At 48.8% G+C, this 20,442-nt stretch overlaps 2 protein-coding genes across 2 annotated transcripts in view; one reads left to right on the forward strand and one right to left on the reverse strand.

The window, feature by feature from the left end:
* LOC115532140 (leucine-rich repeat and transmembrane domain-containing protein 2-like) overlaps nucleotides 1-12,086 on the forward strand; it is a 45,380-nt gene extending 33,294 nt beyond the window's left edge. The window contains exons 3-7 of the mRNA XM_030341698.1: nucleotides 3,609-3,838; nucleotides 4,518-4,643; nucleotides 5,479-5,567; nucleotides 5,868-6,025; nucleotides 8,430-12,086. Coding sequence (XP_030197558.1) covers nucleotides 3,609-3,838; nucleotides 4,518-4,643; nucleotides 5,479-5,567; nucleotides 5,868-6,025; nucleotides 8,430-8,971 — 1,145 coding nt within the window. The 3' untranslated portion in view covers nucleotides 8,972-12,086. The remainder of the gene's footprint in view (nucleotides 1-3,608; nucleotides 3,839-4,517; nucleotides 4,644-5,478; nucleotides 5,568-5,867; nucleotides 6,026-8,429) is intronic.
* Nucleotides 1-20,442, reverse strand: part of cacna2d4a (calcium channel, voltage-dependent, alpha 2/delta subunit 4a) — a 116,443-nt gene that overhangs the window by 67,016 nt on the left and 28,985 nt on the right. Inside the window, exons 27-28 of the mRNA XM_030341314.1 lie at nucleotides 19,043-19,147; nucleotides 15,711-15,779 (exon numbers count right to left, since the gene is read on the reverse strand). Of these exons, the coding sequence (XP_030197174.1) occupies nucleotides 15,711-15,779; nucleotides 19,043-19,147 (174 nt within the window). The remainder of the gene's footprint in view (nucleotides 1-15,710; nucleotides 15,780-19,042; nucleotides 19,148-20,442) is intronic.

Below are 20,442 nucleotides of genomic sequence, written 5' to 3' on the forward strand. Positions count from 1 at the left end.
CACAAGCAGACAGAATTTTCCTGGGATTAGGATTATGGGCTGTGGCAGAAATGATACCGGATACAGGGAATCAGGGTGGGGGTGGTGAGATTCAAATTTCCTACGCTCTTCCTACTTAGAGAGACAAAGCTGTAAGTCTCTGGTCTTCTTAAATGGGTCACAGATCCATCCCCTCCTATAGTCGGTCAGGCCGGTCTTGTTGCGTCTTTATCTCCTAATCTGCTGAAGAAGTATCCCTCCCTTTGCGTATAGCTTTCTCATTGTTTGAAGCCTTACCCTAACCCTGATTGGAGGGTTTCTCATGAACTCATGCGCATTGCAAGCTGCCATATTGGTCATTTTTTACATTTATTTTATTAAGAATTGTGACAACTGGTTTGCTTGGCTGATTCAAGAACTTTTGGTCACAAAGCATGAGGACAGCAGTCTTAACAAATGCCCAATGCCAAAACATTTGTTCCGACTCTGGAATGAGTAATAAAATCAATGGCCTTGTGTTTTCTTCCACTGCAGTCATCACACCGGTTATAAAATACTTAAAATCATGAGTGTCTAAGGGATAGGAAACCCATCAACCCGCAGCTCAATTACCAAAAATTTACTTTCCCTTTTTTTCCTCATAAAATCTATTTCGCAAAGCGGTGGAAAGAAATAGACGTTGGAACATTTGATTTTGAACTAAACTGATGGCTGCGGTGAAAAAGTTACAATCCGCACGCAGGTTTAATTTGGCAAGGCTAATGTTTTCACACTGACAAGGCCTAAAGGACAGACATCTTGCTCCATGACTTTCATGAAGAAATACCCCCCTTCCTTCCCCTCCCTTTCCCTTACCTCCTCAACATATTCTTTACAACGCAGCGCTCTCATATCTCTACATTCATGCTTTGAGGGCGGGCGGGAAAGTATTTCAGGAGAATTTCATCAGGCTGAGCCAGACAGCAGAGATACGCCTTTACTAGAAATATGGGCCATCTTGAGAGAGAGAGCAGGGGGAGGAGAACTAGACAGAGAGAGAGAGAGAGAGAGAGAGAGAGAGAGAGAGAGAGAGAGAGAGAGAGAGAGAGAGAGAGAGAGAGAGAGAGAGAGAGAGCGAGAGAGAGACAGAGAGGGAGACAGAGACAGAGACAGAGAGAGAGAGAGAGAGAGAGAGAGAGAGACAGAGAGAGAGCGAGAGAGAGACAGAGAGAGAGAGAGAGAGAGAGAGAGAGAGAGAGAGAGAGAGAGAGAGAGAGAGAGAGCGAGAGAGAGAGAGAGAGAGACAGAGACAGAGAGAGAGAGACAGAGAGAGAGAGTGTGCGAGATACAGATAGTGACGCGAGGTGTGAAATGAAACTAAGAAGTGGTGAAAACATTGGCACATGCACGCACACACACAAGCCCAGGAGCCCACAGGCGCTGTGAACGGGATGATAATCATATGCAGAGGACGCAACAGCTCTCAACAGAAGCGTCATAATGGGAACCGCTATGCTTGACGTCTGGGACCAAGATAGAGCGGTTCTGCTCCGATATCGCCCCGCTGGGCTGTGGCTTGGGCACGCAATGGTCCGTGACGGAGGCACTGTCCGTGGTCCTGAATGAACAGAACCCCCCCCCCCCCCCACTTCCCCCAACCCCTCCAATGAGCTCGCAGCATGCTATAGGATGGTTTCAATCGTGTGATCTGGAGTTCAATAAAAAAAATAGAAAAGGGTTCAATCCAACGTCTTGGTACTTGTTGACCTCAAATTTCCAAAGTTCTAAAAGTTGTCAAGCCTCCGGTTGCGTTGTTCTCCGTATAATGGTTTGAAAGCACCAAAATGGCCGCTTGTGATGTGTGTGTCCTCAGGTGAAAGCCTCCCATGTGTCGCACTGGGTTTCACTGCATTCAGCATCTGGTTTTGTCGGGGCTCTGTTGTACTCTTCAACCCGCGTCATCTTCGGCTTTTTACTGTTACGGTTGTCATGGCAGCCCAGACCATCCCAGTCTATTTTAGTTTAAGTAATGCGTTTGGAAGTGCTGACGCTTTGTGCGATTTAGTATTGGTTCCATTTTTGTTGAATTGAATTCATAAAAAAAGGGACCTGGAGTACAATGCTTCATTCATGGCGCCCTGTTTCTCTGTGTGCCTCCCTCTGTAGTTTACTGTCGGACGGTGGAATAAATTGCCTGACAGTGTCAAGTAATTGGCAGAGGGGACCGAGGGCAGGAGGAGGAAGGAGGAACAGAGAGACAGGGGAGAAATACCAAAAAAAGGCTTCTGAGGAGAGAGAGAGAGAGAGAGAGAGAGAGAGAGAGAGAGAGAGAGAGGAGATCTACGTGGAACATCAGATGGATAACGCAGGAGAGCAGAGATCGAAACGAATGAAGTTATAACAGGGAAAGTCCTAAATGTTTACCAAGGAAGAGAAGAGAAAGGTAAGGAACACCTGACAAGCGTTAATTAGAATAAAAGAGGCCTTTAAAGAGGGAGACAGATAGAGGGGGAGAGAGAGAGAGAGAGAGAGAGAGAGAGAGAGAGAGAGAGAGAGAGAGAGAGAGAGAGAGAGAGAGAGAGAGAAAAGAGTGAGACAAGAGTGAGATGGATGAAGAAAAGGAATGTTAATGAATGGAAATGATGAACCGAGAGTCATCTGGAGGGAAATGAAAATTGAATCTTAGAAAGTGTAAAACAGAGACAGGATTCCCCTCATGAGTGTCAATCATCTACACAGCTATTGTTTGACTAATCACTATGAATTTAGAGTGTTGCACATGCACGCACACACACACTTGTACGCATGTGTACACGCACACAGACACACACACACAGCGGCAATTTGTAAAATCTGCCAAAATACATCAAGCGGGGCTCCCTAATCGAATAAATGTGGTTGTTTTGATTCTGTCGAGGCTATTCAAATGATGTACGCCTATAACGCATTTAACTGAAATGATCGTCATGTTGAAAGACTTCCTGTTGTCACAACACAACATGAGTCACCTCCATTAGTTAAACTCTTCCCCAATCAGACGAAGACAAAGTATGCCTGTTAAAAGGACGCTACCCAAAACCCGCACAATCTGATTCCACACAAATGAATGTGTCTAGTATAAATGTCCGGTTTTCTTTCTCTTTTGTTCATCCATTCTTTATTTTTTCCATTCTTTTTCTTCTTTTCTTCCTTTCCCTCTATCGCTGTCTCCCATCCCACACCCTCTCTCCCCCTCACTACCTCCACTCTCTCTCTACCCCTCTCTCCATCTCTTTACCCCTCTTTCTCTCTCACTCCCTCTCTCTCTCTCTTCCTCTCTCCCCCTCCCTCCCTCCTCCTCTCTCTCTCCCTCTCTCTCCCTCCCTCCTCCTCTCTCTCTCCCTCTCTCCTCTCTCTCCCTCCCTCCCTCCTCCTCTCTCTCCCTCTCCCCTCTCTCTCTTCTTCTTTCCTCTCCCCTTCTCTCCCCCTCTCTCCTCTCCCCCCTCTCTCCCTCCCTCTCCTCCCCTCCCTCCCTCCCCCTCTCTCCCTCTCACTCTTCCTCTCTCTCTCCCCCTCTCTCCTCTTCCCCCTCTCCCTCCCTCTCTTCCCCTCCCTCCCTCCTCCTCTCTCTCTCTCCCCCTCCTTCTCTCCCCCTCTCTCTCCCCATCCAGTCTTCCTGTGTGTGCTGTGTCTGCTGGCGGCGTTGCTGCCCTCCTCCTCGGGCTGCCCTCCCCCCTGCCTCTGCTCCCCCGACGGGCTGGAGGTAGACTGCGGGGGTCGCGACCTCTCCTCCCTGCCTCCCCTCCACCTCCTGCCCCAGGGCAGTCGCTCCCTCCTGCTGCCCAACAACCGGCTGTCGACCCTTGGAGCCATGGCCCTCGCCAACCTCTCATCCCTGGAGGTCAGTGATTTCGTTGTTGGTTGGTGAACTGTCCTTCTGTCGTTGGTAGGTGAACTGTCCTCGTGTCATTGGTCGGTGAACTCTCCCTGTGTCATTGGTTGGTGAACTGTCCCTGTGTCATTGGTTGGTGAACTGTCCCTGTGTCATTGGTTGGTGAACTGTCTTTGTGGCGTTGGTTGGTGAACTGTCCTTGTGTCATTGGTCGGTGAACTGTCCTCGTGGCATTGGTTGGTGAACTGTCCTCGTGTCATTGGTCGGTGAACTCTCCCTGTGTCATTGGTTGGTGAACTGTCTTTGTTGCGTTGGTTGGTGAACTGTCCTTGTGTCGTTGGTTGGTGAACTGTCCCTGTGTCGTTGGTTGGTGAACTGTCCTTGTGGCGTTGGTTGGTGAACTGTCCTTGTGGCGTTGGTTGGTGAACTGTCCTTGTGGCGTTGGTTGGTGAACTGTCCTTGTGGCGTTGGTTGGTGAACTGTCCTCGTGTCATTGGTTGGTGAACTGTCCTTGTGTCGTTGGTTGGTGAACTGTCCTTGTGTCGTTTTATTTTTTGCTCTATGGTGCCTTGTCGCGTATTGTCCTTGTATTTCCGTTGTTCGTCGTGTGAGTAGGCGAACAATGCCCTGAATACTTGGGACAAACTGATATTTCTCTGATGTGTTGCTATGCTGTTCTCTTCCTCAGGTCCTGGACCTCTCCAACAACTATCTGGATAACCTGCCGGCTGGTTTGTTCAGAGACATGACCAACCTGACCCGCCTGGCCCTACACAACAACTCCCTCACCAGCCTGGACAAAGAGCTCTTCCAGGTCAGAGGATAAGGATGAGGAAGATGAGGATGATGAGGATGATGAAAAATGTGATTGGAAATGTGAAAAGCAAAATTGGTTTGGCTTTCCGTCAACCTTCTCTCAAAGAGAAAGGGTTGGGCTTAGCATTGTATTTAACTTAATCAATCAATTTAGGTCATAGCGGATGCAACCCATGTTTTAATGAGGACCCTAACCCTTTTCAATGATTGAACATTTAAAAAGAGTATGACTGTATTATGTGGGGATACAGCAAACGCCAGCAAAATCCTTCTCCAAACTAGGTCTGGAATAAGGTCTGGTTCAAGGTTGTAAATAAGTAACGTGGTTTTTGCTGAACACTGTAGGCCCCTTTTACCTCAAGTGAGGCAGCCTGTTAAATTAGTTGTTGTATTGCACCTGCACAGCTGCCAGTAAATAATACAAGACCTTAGAGTCCCCGGCAACAGGTGATGCATCTCTGCGCTCAGAAGGAGGACGTGAACCATGGGAATCCCCTCATGCTTTTGGTTTATTGTACGCAAGGGGCCTACATTCAATGGTTCTGTTTTGATTGCGTTTCAAATGAGACATAAAAGTTGCAGCCATTTGTTAAACTTATTAAGGATTTCAATCATAAAAAGCAATTATTGTAAGCGTAAGTAAATATTGGAAAGAGGAAATAGTTTAAACGTTTGTTTTGTGACTGTGGCCCTTATTGTTTTAGCATTGATTTAGTTGTATTATTATCGTGAGTGTGATCAAAAGCGCCCTACTCTGGCTCTGTCTATTGATCGTGTGGTTTGAATTGATTTGCGGTGAACACGGTCGATAAGCCAGCACTCTGCTCCTCTAGGGCCTTGGGGGCCTGCAGAGGCTGGACCTGTCTCTGAACGGTCTGTCCTCCATCCCGCTGGGACTGCTGGACGAGACGCAGGGCCTCAGGTAACACACGCACACACACACGCAGACACAGACACGCACACGCACACACACACAAAGGACTATAGAGAACATTAACAGACCAAAACGCAAACTAGGTATATTCGTGAAAAAATTATTTGGTTATTTCAGTCTGTCCTTTGATGAGTCTTTGATAAAGAGCTAAAAATGTTTTCTTATATAAAAAGTGATGATCTCGACTCGCATCGCAGCACGGTATTTTTCAAACACACGGCGAAGGGACATGGATGAACCCACAGTGAAGCAATGGCTGCAATGTGACTCCACGTTATGCCCTCACAGGTGGTTGTCTCTGGCTGGGAACAGGCTCAACGGTCTGGAGCGGGCAGCGTTCGAGCCCTTGGCCAACCTACAGCACCTGGAACTGGGACACAACCCCTGGGAGTGCGACTGCAACCTCCGCGACTTTAAGCACTGGATGGAATGGCTCTTGTACAGAGGTGGGTTTGTGTGAAGGTTTGACGGCGTTGTGCGCCAAGTCCGATTTAAAACTGCCGTAGGTACGATTTGAGGGTTGCACAAAGAGAGGGAGGGCAAAAAAAAAGATTTTGAAACTAAGGCCCAATCCCACTTCTACCCCTTACCCCTTCCCCTTACCCCTTCAAAACAAGGGAGAGGGGTAAGGGGAAGGGGTAAGGGGTAGAAATGGGATTGGGCCTAAACTTTAAGACTAAAGAAACGTCCACTGTCTTGCTGCTCCCTCCCTCCCTCCCTCCCTCCCTCCCTCCCTCCCTTTGATTCACGGCGATTGAGCCGTCTTGTATTTCACACACCTGTGATTGACATGCAAGATTAATTCCCTAAACCATTCGGGGGAGATATAGCCAGATTGGTCAGGAATGAGCCAGGAACGTTTCAAAGTCTAAATAGCCTCAAACAGAGACAGCCGCAATCAACTGAAACAGATATTAAACTGATGTAAATTCACTCACTATCAGCTGACAGATGGCTATACCATTTTAATAGAATGACACTCAAAGAATAGCTCATAAACCCACAGCACCTTAAGTAGTAAAATCGAATTAAGAAATCGATCAAACCAGTTACCTCCACGATTATAAAATGATGGATCACCGCAGTACGTTTAGTGGTCGGTGTGCAAGAGGCCGTAGACATGAATGTGTTCCATTGTTGGTTTCTAGTTTTTCTAACGACTTGATGTTCGACGCTGCATTTGGATATGCAGAAGTGAAAAAACTAATTTTTTCCAAATTTATTTTGGGAAATGTTTATAATAGGATGACTTCAGCCTGGCTGCACATTCCCACATCCGAGCCTTCGAGTTTGGTGTTTAATTTTCACGTTTGGGACATGCAAAGGTTGGCGCAGAGAGACAGAGAGAGAGAGAGAGAGAGAGCAGTAGGAGAGAGAGAGAAAGAGAAACAATCAAAAATCATGCAGAAAGTGCGTCATGCACACGTGCGTGTCTCCTCACACCTCTGCTTTATATAACCGCGCGGTGAGGGTCTGTATGCGTTACGGGGAAAAGACGCTCGCAACATGTACGTGCTTTTCCGTAGGCGCCGAGTATATCAGATCCCCGCCCCCCCCCCCACAACCACCACCCACCACCCTTCTCCCTTCACGTTGATGAAAAAAATCTGCATTCACCCAGCTTCACTCGAGGGCTCAGCTGCCCCGCTAATGAAGCGTCGCTTCCCCCTCATCTCCCTCGCTCAATCTGGCCCGTCTCTTTCATCCGCCTCGACTCTGTTCTGTTGTGCACTGATCCGCCGTCTCCGCTCCGCCGTCGTCACTCTGAGTCGCGAGAGACGAGATGCGCAGACACCTGGGTATCCGTTTCCGTGCGACTTTTTTCTCGATGCTGAAAAAGCGCACCATTGTGCAGAAACGTTTTCGGTTTCGGTCGCGTTGACGCGTTGGCACGAGGAATTGACCACAAACTAGACGTTTTTTGGGGGGGAATTGAAAGCCTGAGTGCATTTTGCCAAATTGATTTTTTTTAGAAAGCGCTTTTTTCTTGTAAACTAAGACGAAGGCGTCGGGAAGTGAAAGCATTCTGATACGCCCCGTTTGTTTTCTCCCTGGCTCCTGGTCTATCTGGGTCCCTCTGGCTCCCCGCCCGTATCTAGGATGTAGATCAATGGGTTTTGTACGAGCCACCTAAACAAATGTGTGTAAAGATGAATGCGATGTGTGTGATGATAACATAATCCCCCCCCCCTCCCCCCACCAACCCACCCACGCGGCCGGGGGGGAATTAGTGACTTAGATATTTGAATCTCACTCTCTCACTCTCTCTCTAACACACACACACACTCCCTCTCACTCTCTTTGTTTCGATGCAATACTGAGAGGCTGACATGGGCACACACATGCACATTTGTACACACACACACACACGCACGCACGCACACACGCACACATGGATGACCGCAGATGCCCGCAGCCCACAAATGTACACAGCACACAAAAGCTCGATCGGACCTAAGGATTTAATTAAGTCAACAAGGACTTAGGCTATCTTGAACATAGTCTTGAGGAACAATCTGCATTCTCGTTATCCGTCACAGTTATTTCATAGTTCTTCACAGGCATTATATCAATTACCTACTCTATCTGCTCACTGACATCTAAATGTCGCAATCGCTCTCTCCCCCTCTCTCCTCCATCTCTCTCTCTGCCCTGTCCCTCTCCATCTCCCCCTCCCTCTCCTCCTTTATCTTTATCCCACCACCCTCTCTCTTTCTCTCCCTCAACCCCCTCTCCCACCTTCCATCCACCCTCCCCTCCATTCACCCTCTCTCTCTCTCCCCCCTCGCATCCTCTCCCCTCCGTTCACCCTCTCTCTCTCTCCCCCCCCCCCCCCCCCCCCCTCCCCAGGGGGTAAGGTGGACGCGGTGGAGTGCACGCTGCCCAAGGACCTGCGGGGGCGGGACATCCGCGGCGTTCCCATGGAGATGTTCAACTACTGCCTGCAGCTGGAGGACGAGAACGGCACCGGCGGGGGCGGGGCCTCGCGCTCCGGCACCGGAGGGGGCTCCCCGCCGTGCGCCCGCGGCGCAGCCCCCCCGGACCCCAACGCCGCCGCCGCCGCCGCCGCCTCGGACAAAAGCAACAACAACGGCGCCGTCGACAACGGCGTCGGCGGGGGCGAGCCCGAGGCCTCGGAGGCGCCGGCGGAGTGCGTGCGGTCCCGCTACCGGCCTGTGAGCGTGCGGCGCGCCATCGGCACGGTGGTGATCGCGGGCGTGGTGTGCGGCATCGTGTGCATCATGATGGTGGCGGCGGCCGCCTACGGCTGCATCTACGCCTCGCTGATGGCCAAGTACCAGCGGGAGCTGAAGAAGAGGCAGCCGCTGATGGGCGACGGCGAGGCGGACGGAGAGGACCGCGAGGAGAAGCAGATCTCCTCCGTGGCCTAAGAGGAGAACCCTCCTCCTCCTCCTCCTCCTCCTCTGATTCTGTACACCTCTCTCTCTCTCCTCGGACACGTGAGGAGCGGACGGCGGACTGGGCGGAGAGGTGGGAGGTGACGACTGGGGAAGGGGAGGGTGTCGTTTTAAAGGGCTCAAGACGGACAGAGTGAGAGGGGTTTGCGGATGGAGGACTGGCTGCTCTCCGGTCGGACCCGGGGCTCTTGTTTCATAGCTCTACATGCACTCTGCTACACAACCCCCTGTTGCTGTCCTCTGTCCCCAATGTCCTTAATGCTACCTTCAGTTCTTTTGCGTACCGTAAAAACACAAAAAACACGCGCAGGCTACTATTCTAGGTCCTATCTGGACACTGCGGTGTCGTCTCTCACCAACCACTCCTCCTACTCTCTCACCCACCACTGCGGCCGGGTAGGGCTTACTCCCTCGGAAATATTGGCGTAAAAGGGAAGTAAAAGGGCATTTATAACTCGGGGAATACACCGGGTTCCTTCCGATGCTTTCACGGACACTCGTGGCGCGACACCAGAAAAAACAACGGCATTCGACTTTTCAGGAATTTACAGGCAGTCAGTCAGGACCTAAAGGTACCGTACCTCGCCCACAGCGTTACCCAGGGACGGTGGTCTTCTGATCTCCTCCTCATTCTTTCCCAGGCAAGGTAAACAGACGGCCGACCCCACAGACAGTGCAACATCACCTGGCCTAGCCCTTCCCCATTGGCCCAACCTCTCTGTAACCCCTAGGACGCTAATTGTACATGGTAACCTAAGCTAACTACACTGGATGCTCTTCATCAAAAACATGAACGCATTGAGGGGGAATGCACTCTCCATGTCGAAAAATATATCAAGGATGGACCATTTGGAAAAATCCTAAGCCATTGTTTTCCGCGCTCATCTTTGTGTCAAAGAGACATTCATGGATCTATAAACCGCAGACTAGAGGGCATTTTGAAAGTGTTTGTCCCTGAAATGGCAAGCACAGCAATCATTAGGACCGGCACCCGATGACCTACTGGATTCTGTCATCCAATTACTTTGCGAAAGGACAGCAGATTGGGCTAATTTGTGCTATTTGTCTTGTTTGTATCGTAGAGACTCAGCACACACACACACACACAAACACACACGCGCGCGCGCACGCTTTCATTACCTGATACAGCTGTAATGACTGTCATCTATATCTGAAACTGAGAGCTGTCGCTGGAAGGTCCCGTCAAACATGGACTCTTATCGCTGTGTTTCATCTTCTGCAGGAAGCCGGAACAATATCCTCGTCTCTCCGAGGCTTTGAGTGAATTCTCTCCGAGCACGGACCTTGCTTTGATACAAAACTACTTTTGGCTTTCAGGAATTTGTTTTTCTGATTTCACCACCAATGGGTTCAGTTTGCTCATGTTGCGTGTGGGAAATATATATTATAGCGATATTTCCTCCCCCAAAAAGAACTACAAACCGTCCTTTTCTAAGGACTAAAAACTACAAACTCCTGCACTTTATTTCCCATTCCCTCCGGCCTTCCGTCCCTCTCTTCCCTTTGTTCCTTCGAGAGTAGGCTGCCGTGCCCGGGAGCGTTTTGACACCCGACGCAGGGATTAAAACGCTCCCTGCTATTTTTCTCCTCCTCCTCCACCTTCTCCATCTCTCGATCTTCATCCACCCCCTCCAGCAATACTTCACCTTCCTCATCTCTCTCTCTCTCTCCATCTCCCCCATCCCATGCCCTAAGCCGGCTGTGGTTGTTTGGGTGGATTTCCTTGAGCGAAAGCGAAAACGCGAGCCGGTCCTGACCCAGAGACCGCTTCGATTTTGAGGTTTTCAAAGACATTTTCACACGACCACGCGACCTTGTACCCGACGCTTGTCTTACACGAGGGCCGGCTTTGGGTTAAAAGCGGCTTCCCGCCGCGGTCCACATACAAACATCCTGTGGGCAGATGGCGACACTGCGCCTCCCCCCCCCCCCCCCCCCCCCTCCCTGTGATGAAGGAGTGGTTCTCGGAGTTAGCGGTCTGAGAAAGAGGGCCGTGATGGATTTGAAATGCAAATTGTGGCTCATCTATAATTAGTGTCCCTTCTCTATTTTGGACGGTCCGCTGAGACCCTTATAATAATGGTGTGTCATGCTATACTCCGGAATGATGCGGATAAATATCATTGTGTTAGTCTTTGATATGGTGTGTTCAACCCGTGACCCCCCCTCCACCCCCCCCCCCCCCCCATACAGACACACCCCTCCCCCATGCCCCCGCCCTTCCAACCCGCCAACCAATAGATATCGTTTATATTTATTTTTTTCCTGCATTGATTCATAATTCTGTACTTCCTTTGGTTCATGATTTTACGATTGTATTTATTTGCATATCTGTGTAACGTTTCGTCTATTTGTGTTTGGTATTTGTTATTTTCGTCCAAAAGGTAACATAGACAGAGTTTGGCCCAAGAATATACTACATACACTATGTGAAACGTGGCCTGGTCTGTTGCCATGGCGAATTATCCCGGCATTCCAAATATCATAGAGCATTAGCGACATATCCAACGGCTGAAACTGTTGATTCATTGTCTTACGAGTCTGAATGCACAAATATAGACTTTGGCTGTACCTAGTCGCTACAAGCTTTCCACAGCTAGATAGTGGAGGGATCATGCTGTCCTTAGGATCATAGCAGAGATTCCCCATGTATCCATTGCACATTCCACACATCAGCAATGTACATAGATACCCATTTAGAAACTGGTGTGGGCGCTAATTCACATAAACAAACAGTAAACTGAAAGTAACAGCCATACCGTAAGATCGACAAAAGCAAAGCTCTTCTTAACGATAAGACACTAGATTGAAAAAACAAGCGGAACTATAGCCATGTACTAGAATAATTGAAAGAACTATACTGTCGAGGGCGCCCGGCAGGTCGCATCGGACAAAAGGCGACGGGCAAACTCTGTCTATAGGTCGACTGGGAAACACTTGTCATCGATTGGTCTGCAGTTCTTGTGGTTGTCATTGGTAGCTAAGTGACTTAGCTAGCTGAATCCTGTTCATATAACTTGTGTGTTTCAATAATAAACTATAGTTTGTTTAAAAAATATCTAAAATACTACGACGATGATCATTGAGACTCTGAAATAATAAGCAATCAAGATGTGTTGGGCATTTGTGTCTGTGAGCGTGTGCCTGCGTGTGTGTACGCGCGTGTTTGTCTGCTTTTGTGTGTTGCCTATCATGCAATTCACAGATTTCTATGTTTTAACTAATGGCCACACAATAGAACAAACACACAACAATCCCCTAAGATATCGTTTTTTTTTCCCAAACTCCCTAAGCCCTTATAACCGTTAAGAATAAGGACAACACCTTTCCCTAAATGTGTCCAAATGGTGAATGAATACTGGGCTACAATATTCCTCATTCCTTGCAGCATTCCAACTCAAGGGGCGAGACATAGCACCACAACAATCAGTGGTAAAGTGGGGCTCAGGAGGTAAAAATAGCCCACTTGGCGAGCCCTGAATAATGGGCTGATTGGGTCTGAATGTGCCATAAGCGACGGCCATTTTGGAGCTAAGTGCAGCACGTGTCTTCCCTGATCTCTGCCCCGCTCTTTAAGTCCCCGTGACATCAGAGCACCCCCGGAGAAGCAAAGCTTTTAATAAGACGCCGGAGAAGCTAAGGCGAGCAGCGAACCCAACGCAAAACAGGACACACACACACACACGCACGCACACAAATCAATCACGAAGACGGGACATAACGTGTGGCTCACAGTAAATACTCCTCCGGCATCATCTCTCTGTTCTGTCTCTCCCTCCTTCTCTCTCTAATCTATCTCCAAACGCTTGCCATCTGTCCCTCGCTCTTCCCTTCCACTTGTTCTCGTATGGTCTCTCGCTCACGCTCTATACATTCCTCTTCCTCTTCAATCACTGTCTCTCATCCTGCGCTGCCTATGCCCTTCGCCTCACTTCATGATCGCCCGCAATTCCTTGATTTGCTACCTGACTCTCTCTCTGTCACTCTATACCTCTGTAATTCTCTCTTTGTCTCTCTCTGTTGTCTCTCGCCCTCACCCACCACTTGATATCTCCCTCTCTCTGTTTCTCTCTGTGTTTCTCTGTATTGCGCTCTCTCTCTCTCTCTCTGTATCTCTTCATCCCTCTCCCCCTTCTTTCTATCCCTGTTCTGTCTCTCTCTGCATTGCATTCTCTGTAGCGCTCTCTCTCTCTCTCTCTCTCTCTCTCTCTCTCTCTCTCTCTCTCTCTCTCTCTCTCTCTCTCTCTCTCTCTCTCTCTCTCTCTCTCTCTCTCTCTCTCTCTCTCTCTCTCTCTCTCTCTCTCTCTCTCTCTCGGCCTCCGGGACTCCCTGCTGCAGCTAGCGTTTGGACCCAGGTGAGCCTCACTGTGTCTAAATGGGAACACTCGGCTCAAAAGGAAACCACGATCACACCGCATTCAACAACACAGTGTTGAGGCGGAGCATGGCGGGGCCCTCCGGAAGTCGAGACAAACAGCGACACCTAGTGGCAGGCGATGCAGCTGCAACTGTTCACTTTCGGAAACAGTCCATTTCATAAGACAGAAAGCGTTTTAGAAACATAATTATCATACTAGCTATGCTTTGGACTGCTAGCCTAGCAGTTTCGCGAGGGCAATCGTTTTTCTTCCAGGTGAAAAATACATTCTACTCTCTTGGTGTCATATTTGGAGTTGTGTGGACTACATTCGAGAACATAATTTCTTCAATGTGTTACTCTATGGAGAATGGCAATCATCTGACAAGATGGACAAGGACCGTGTCAACCTAGCTGAGGGTGTGGCCTAGTAACCAATCGTAACTGTCTGTTTTTAGTGTGGAGACCTCTTCCACATTTCCCTCATAGGAAACAAAACACAAAACCTTCTGGCCAATGCGCTTCACTACACTTGGCGATAAGAATTCTGTCGAAAAGCAAAGTGCCAGTGTGTGTGTGGGCGTGTGTGTGTGTGCAGCGCTCCTTCGACAAGGGGCAGCCTCTAAATATTTGATCTGTTCTCTTGCTCAGGGTACACATGACGTACAGTGAGAGGCCAAAGGGGGGGGGGGGTGAGAGAGAGAGAGAGAGAGAGAGAGAGAGAGAGAGAGAGAGAGAGAGAGAGAGAAAGCAGAGGGGAAGAGAGAGAGAGAGAGAGACACACACATACACAGAGAAAGAGACAGAGAGAGAGACAGAGGGAGATAGCAAGAGACAGACAGACAGAAAGACAGAAAGACAGACAGGCAGAGAGAGAAAAGGCCGAGGGGAAGAGAGAGAGAGAGAGAGAGAGAGAGAGAGAGAGAGACAGACACACACATACACAGAGAAAGAGAGAAAGAGACAGAGAGACAGAGACAGAGACAGAGAGAGAGAGAGAGAGAGAGAGAGAGAGAGACAGAGCGAGAGAGAGCGATGTATGTGCACCAGAACATATGAAAGCTTCCCATACAGACCCAACAAGCCATTATTAATTCAAAAGCGGAGCTGTTTACTCTTGTTACGACTCCAATGTCCTGCATCGGTCCAGGTTCCTAACCTGCCGACCAATCGGGTGTGCCGGAGGAGATGGGGGGGGGGGGGGGGGGGGGCACCGCGACAGCCCTCCATATACACCATTTCTATGTTTTATTGACTATTGTGCTTTCTGTCAGGGCTTGTTTTATACGAGCGTGCAGGAAGACACACAAACACATACACACACACACACACACAGATAAACATCCACGCACACACTCATACGCACACAGACACACACACCCACAGGTGATGTATTTCCAGTGCCTCCTGTTTTATCACATAAGTAAGACCGATAACTCAGTGCAAAACTCACAAGGACACAAACACACAAACACCTACACCCAAACACACACACACACACACACAAGCTCGTAAGCACAAATACACAGTGGATGCATCCTGTGAACATCGCGTTGCATCAGGTAATTATGACTGATGAGTGTGTCAGGCGACACCAGCGGGCTTACAAGGACGACGCACACGCACACGCACACCTTCACACACACACACACACACACCCACACACCCACACATATTCATACACAGTCAAAGAAAGTCACTCCCTGCAAGGACATTACTCTCAGGAGACTTTCTGGTTACAAAGAAGTGCCCCCACACTCACACGCATTATTTTGTGCGTGAGTAATTTTGGATCATCAGGCAGAATCAGAATCTGTCCTGACAAGTACGTCTTTGCCCATCCAAGTTATGGTCAGAAAAAACTGAAGGCCAACAACAGCTGCGTCCCTTTTGTTACATTCATAAAAAACAGATTGAATCGCTGAGAGAATGAGTGAATCAGAGCTAGAGAGACTATAGAAACCAAAGAGAGTGTGAGAGAGAGCGAGTGAAAGAGGGGGGAGAGAGTGAGAGACAGAGAAAGAAAGACGGAGACAGACAGACAGACAGACGGACGGACGGACGGACGGACGGACGGACGGACGGACGGACGGACGGACGGACAGACAGACAGACAGACAGACAGACAGACAGACAGACAGACAGACAGACAGACAGACAGACAGACAGACAGACAGACAGACAGACAGACAGACAGACAGACAACAGAGAACAGGAGAGAGAGAGAACAGGAGAGAGGGAGAGGGAGAGAGACAGAAACAGAGAGAAAGAGAGAGAGAGCGAGAGCGAGAGCTAGAGCGAGAGAGAGAGACAAGAATCCTCTTTGCCTCCTACCTCCAGCGATGGCGGTCTTCTTCCCCACGGTCACGCTGACGGCTGTGGCAGCGATCACGATCTTGGCTCCTGGAGGAAGAAGCCCACAGGTGAGTGAGTAGGGAACACATCGCTAAGCGGCCATATGTCATGATTGGACACATACACAGGTAAACACAAACAGGGCACATCGTCAAGAACCTGCATGCAGACATGAAACATTCATGCACGCAGGTTTACATCAAGATGCACTATCTGACAACATAATCACACTCGTGCAATGTGCACGTGTGCACATGTTTGATGACGATGACTGCAGACAACTCGATTCTATCTTAATAATCTCACACATAGACAATGGCATACACACAAACTCGCACACACACACACACACACACACACACACACACACACACAACACACACACACACACTTACCCTAATTTCCTAGACTGACATCGCTAGAGCAATTTGCAAATGCATATTAGTGTGGAACCTCCCAATTAAAATTGCGATTTCAAGGGGGAGTTATCAACAGATGCAGGGCAGAATGCTTCTAGACGAAATTGGATGGAGCGACAAACAATCAGAGCTATCAAACATGTGACACATCATCGGTGGCAGCAATTTATTTATTTATTGTTTTGGAAAATGAAATAGCTCCCATTGGACGCTCTTTTCTACAGGAACACGCAGACACGCACACACAGACACAGGGAGTCTGTGTGTGTGTGTGTGTGTGGGGGGGGGGGGGGGGGGCATACGGATATTCCATTGCAAAAAATAAATCAGCTCGCAGCTGCGTCTGGTTCCCAGGCTATTTATATATCCGAACTGGGATTAACAAAGTACATCTTATCTTAATACTCCGAAAACTAAATTACATTTATATCCTGCCGTCAGCCAAAGAAATGTCGAGAGACTGGATTCACCATATTGCCCACCTAGTGAACGTCCTCAATCCCATATTTCACATTTCCTCCACTTTCCCATTGTGCCCGCAAAACGCGGTGGGCGCCGGGAGGCGATGGCGGAGTGGGCTGCTGAATGGGGGGGGGGGGGGTGTACAGAGCTGGCAGGCCCCCCAGCCTCGGTATTACAGCAGGGTCAGTATCCCAGTCGCCTGTCTATCTGTGTTGGTGATGTCCCTTCAGCCAGCTGGCATCTGACAGCGACGGGATTAGCAGGGATTAGGAGAGCTAATCATATAATACCGCCCGTGGAGCCGGCGAGGACTGGGAGCATGTACTCGAGGAGCGGGGTGAGTAAAGGGGTTTGAGGGAAGAGGGATAAATGCGTTGAGATTAAAATGCCTTTGAGGAACGCCATGTGGAAAAGAGGCGGAGTACTAATTGATTAAAGAATGATCTGACATTTAAACTGCTCATGAACAACAAACAGAATTAGAAAGTATGATAGATAAGGAAATATCTCAATGATTATTGACGTAGATTTACCATTACCGTACCATTCTAATGCTTCAACAATACAATTCACGCAAAGATCATGGATTATTCCTAAAGCCATCCATGTGAATACTGCTGTATAAGACTTTTATTTAGAAACTGAAGAAAGAAACACAAAAGCTGAGCCGGTCTGCAGAACACCTGCTCTGCCAGCTTCACCAAACAGCTTTTATTCTCTGGCTCTGTTATTCCTCCCATAAGCTCCAAACCCCGGCTGCTATCACACAACTCCCATGCATGGCTTCAACATCAACCCACTCCTGTTGCTGTAGTTATGCTCATAGTCTCTTCAAGCACAACTTGGTTGGCCCCGTATTGGTGGCCTTCTCTCCCCCTCTAACCTCACCCCCCTAACCCCTTCCCCTTGGTGGAGGCCCTCTCCTTTGCCATTCCTTTCACGACATTTACTAACTCATTGTCTCTGTCTCATTCTTAGACAGAGAGAAAAATAGAGAGAGACAGAGAGAAGAAAAAATACTAATAATAATAATAAAGAGACGGAGGTAATAGAGACAGATAGAGGAAAATAAAATATAAAATAGAGTGAGACAGAGAAGGAGAAATAGGAAGAGAAAGAGAAAAAAAGCGAAAGAGAAAGCGAGAGCGAGAGCGAGAGAGAGAGAGAGAGAGAGAGTCAAGGGCTGATTATGCACTCAGCAGTTGTCACTAGCAACCACCAGGATGATGTCACTACGGAGGCAGGGACAAGACCCCCCAACCAACAGAGAGAGACTGCCTCTGATGCTTTCTCTCCCACACACAGATGCACACATTCACGCACATATCCCCGTGCAATAAGTTACATGCGTCATGCAACACTCACTACAGGGGGTGCATTATCATGTTCCTGACTGACAAAATGAAGCCAGAGCACAAAGGAACTAGGGGGGGGGGACTAAGCCGGTTCCCTTTGGAGAATTGTAAGCATTGAACTGTAAAGCAGGCTTCAGTTCAGCAGGCTGTGAGAACGAAAGGGAGCTCATCTGAGGTGTTTGGGCGGAGGACTTGGAGATACTGCTAACAACACGTTCAAATCCCAACCTCAGAACCCACCGGCAAACAGGATTTCGTGGGACGCTCATGCAGAAAGAAAGAAAGAGAGAGAGAGAGAGAGAGAGAGAGAGAGAGAGAGAGAGAGAGAGAGAGAGAGAGAGAGAGAGAGAGAGAGAGAGAGAGAGAGAGAGAGAGAGAGAGAGAGAGAGAGAGAGAGAGAAGTGATTTCGGCTGTGATTTCTTAAGTGGGTGAGTAAGTAATTGAGGGAGGGGGTGGGTGAGTGAGTGAGTGAGTGAGTGAGTGAGTGAGTGAGTGAGTGAGTGAGTGAGTGAGTGAGTGAGTGAGTGAGTGAGTGAGTGAGTGCATGAGTGAGTGAGTGAGTGAGTGAGTGAGTGAGTGAGTGAGTGAGAGAGTGAGTGTATGAGTGAGTGAGTGAGTGAGTGAGTGAGTGAGTGAGTGGCTGAGAGAGTGAGTGGCTGAGTGAGTGAGTGAGTGAGTGAGTGAGTGAGTGAGTGAGTGAGTGAGTGAGTGAGTGAGTGAGTGTATGAGTGAGTGAGTGAGTGAGTGAGTGAGTGAGTGAGTGAGTGAGTGAGTGAGTGAGTGAGTGAGTGGCTGAGAGAGTGAGTGAGTGAGTGAGTGAGTGAGTGAGTGAGTGAGTGGGTGAGTAAGTGAGTGAGTGAGTGAGTGGGTGAGTGAGCGATTGGGTGAAGAGGTCAGAAAAAGATTTCCATGAGGAGACGAAACCCAGAGTAGAGGAGGCGCGACCCGAACGGACAGACGGACAACAACGGGGAAGAGGGGAAGGGAAGTCCCTAAACGACCTTTGACCTCGGGGAGCACAGCATGGGGGGGGTTAGCAGGAGGCATGCCAAGTACGGACGACTTCTACTCCACCCTCCTCCGCCTGTTTGCGCAGGCGCTGCCACGCCCTCTCCCGGCGCCGCCGCTCCGCCCTCGTGACGGAGGCGCTATAGTCCGCCTCATAGTCTCTAAAGGCATCTGCAGGAACACAGCGCTGGGTCTGTGTGGACTCACACACACTCTAACACTGCGGTGTCTGTGTGTACTCACACACACTCTCACACTGCAGTGTGTGTGTGTGTGTACTCACACACACTCTGGCACTGTGGTGTCTGTGTGTACTCACACACTCTCACACGGCAGTGTGAGAGTGTGTGTGAGTACACACAGACACTGCAGTGTTAGAGTGTGTACTCACACACACTTTCACCATAACTATGACACTGCAGGGTGAGAGTGTGTGTGAGCACACACAGACACTGTGGTGTCTGAGTGTGTGTGAGTACACACTATGACGCTGCAGTGTGTACGCACACACTCTAACACTGCAGTGTCAGTGTGTGTGTGATTACACACACACACTGCAGTGTTAGAGTGTGTGTGGGTACACACACACACACACACACTGCAGTGTAGCAGTGTGTGTTACACTGCAGTGTAACACTTTTTTAAGTTTGAAATAACAAATATGTCTTCTTCTTTAAGTTTGAAATAACAAATATGTGCTATGCTGCTTCAGAAATGCTATTATTTGGATCTGTTGTCATTGTTATTCAATTCTTCGGTTAGAATACAATTTTCTTAGTTTTGTCTTGAATTCTTGTCGGATACACATTACTTGGTGCTCGGTTAATATATGTTTTTTTCTGGAAAAGATTGATGAATTAATGGAAAGAATGATTGATAGATTAGTAAATAATATTAAAAGAGGGGTTAGTTGTAGCCGTACTGTTTATCTGGGGTTAATTGTATGGAGACAAAGCTTGTAAGTACATGTTAACATAAACACAAATGTTTTGCCTACGTGCATTCGTGAATACGAGTTCCGACCAAACAAAAAACATTATGACTAAAGGTCAACCTCAGTTTTTGATCGAGTGATTAAAAATGGCACACAAATGATTGTATTCATATTGTATGTGCATGTGTGTGGCTACGTATGGGCCCAGGTGTGTGTGTGTGTGTGTGTGTGTTTGTATGTTTGTGTTGCCATGTAATCGGGTGTGTGTCTGTGTGTGTCCACGTGTCCATTGTGTGTGTCTGTGTAAGTCCAGGTTTGTGTATATGTTCATGTGTCCAGGCGTGCGTGTGTGTGTGTGCGTGCGTGCGTGCGTGCGAGTCGACGTGTGTGTGTGTGTGTGTGTGTGTGTGTGTGTGTGTGTGTGTGTGTGTGTGTGTGTGTGTGCGTGTCCACCCGTCCAGGCGTTTGTGTGTGTTTGACTCCCGGTGTGTCTGTGTATGCGTGTCTGTGTGTCCCTGTTTCCAGGTGTGTG

Source organism: Gadus morhua, chromosome 19 (assembly GCF_902167405.1).
Source record: "Gadus morhua chromosome 19, gadMor3.0, whole genome shotgun sequence".
Taxonomy (NCBI): Eukaryota; Metazoa; Chordata; class Actinopteri; order Gadiformes; family Gadidae; genus Gadus; species Gadus morhua.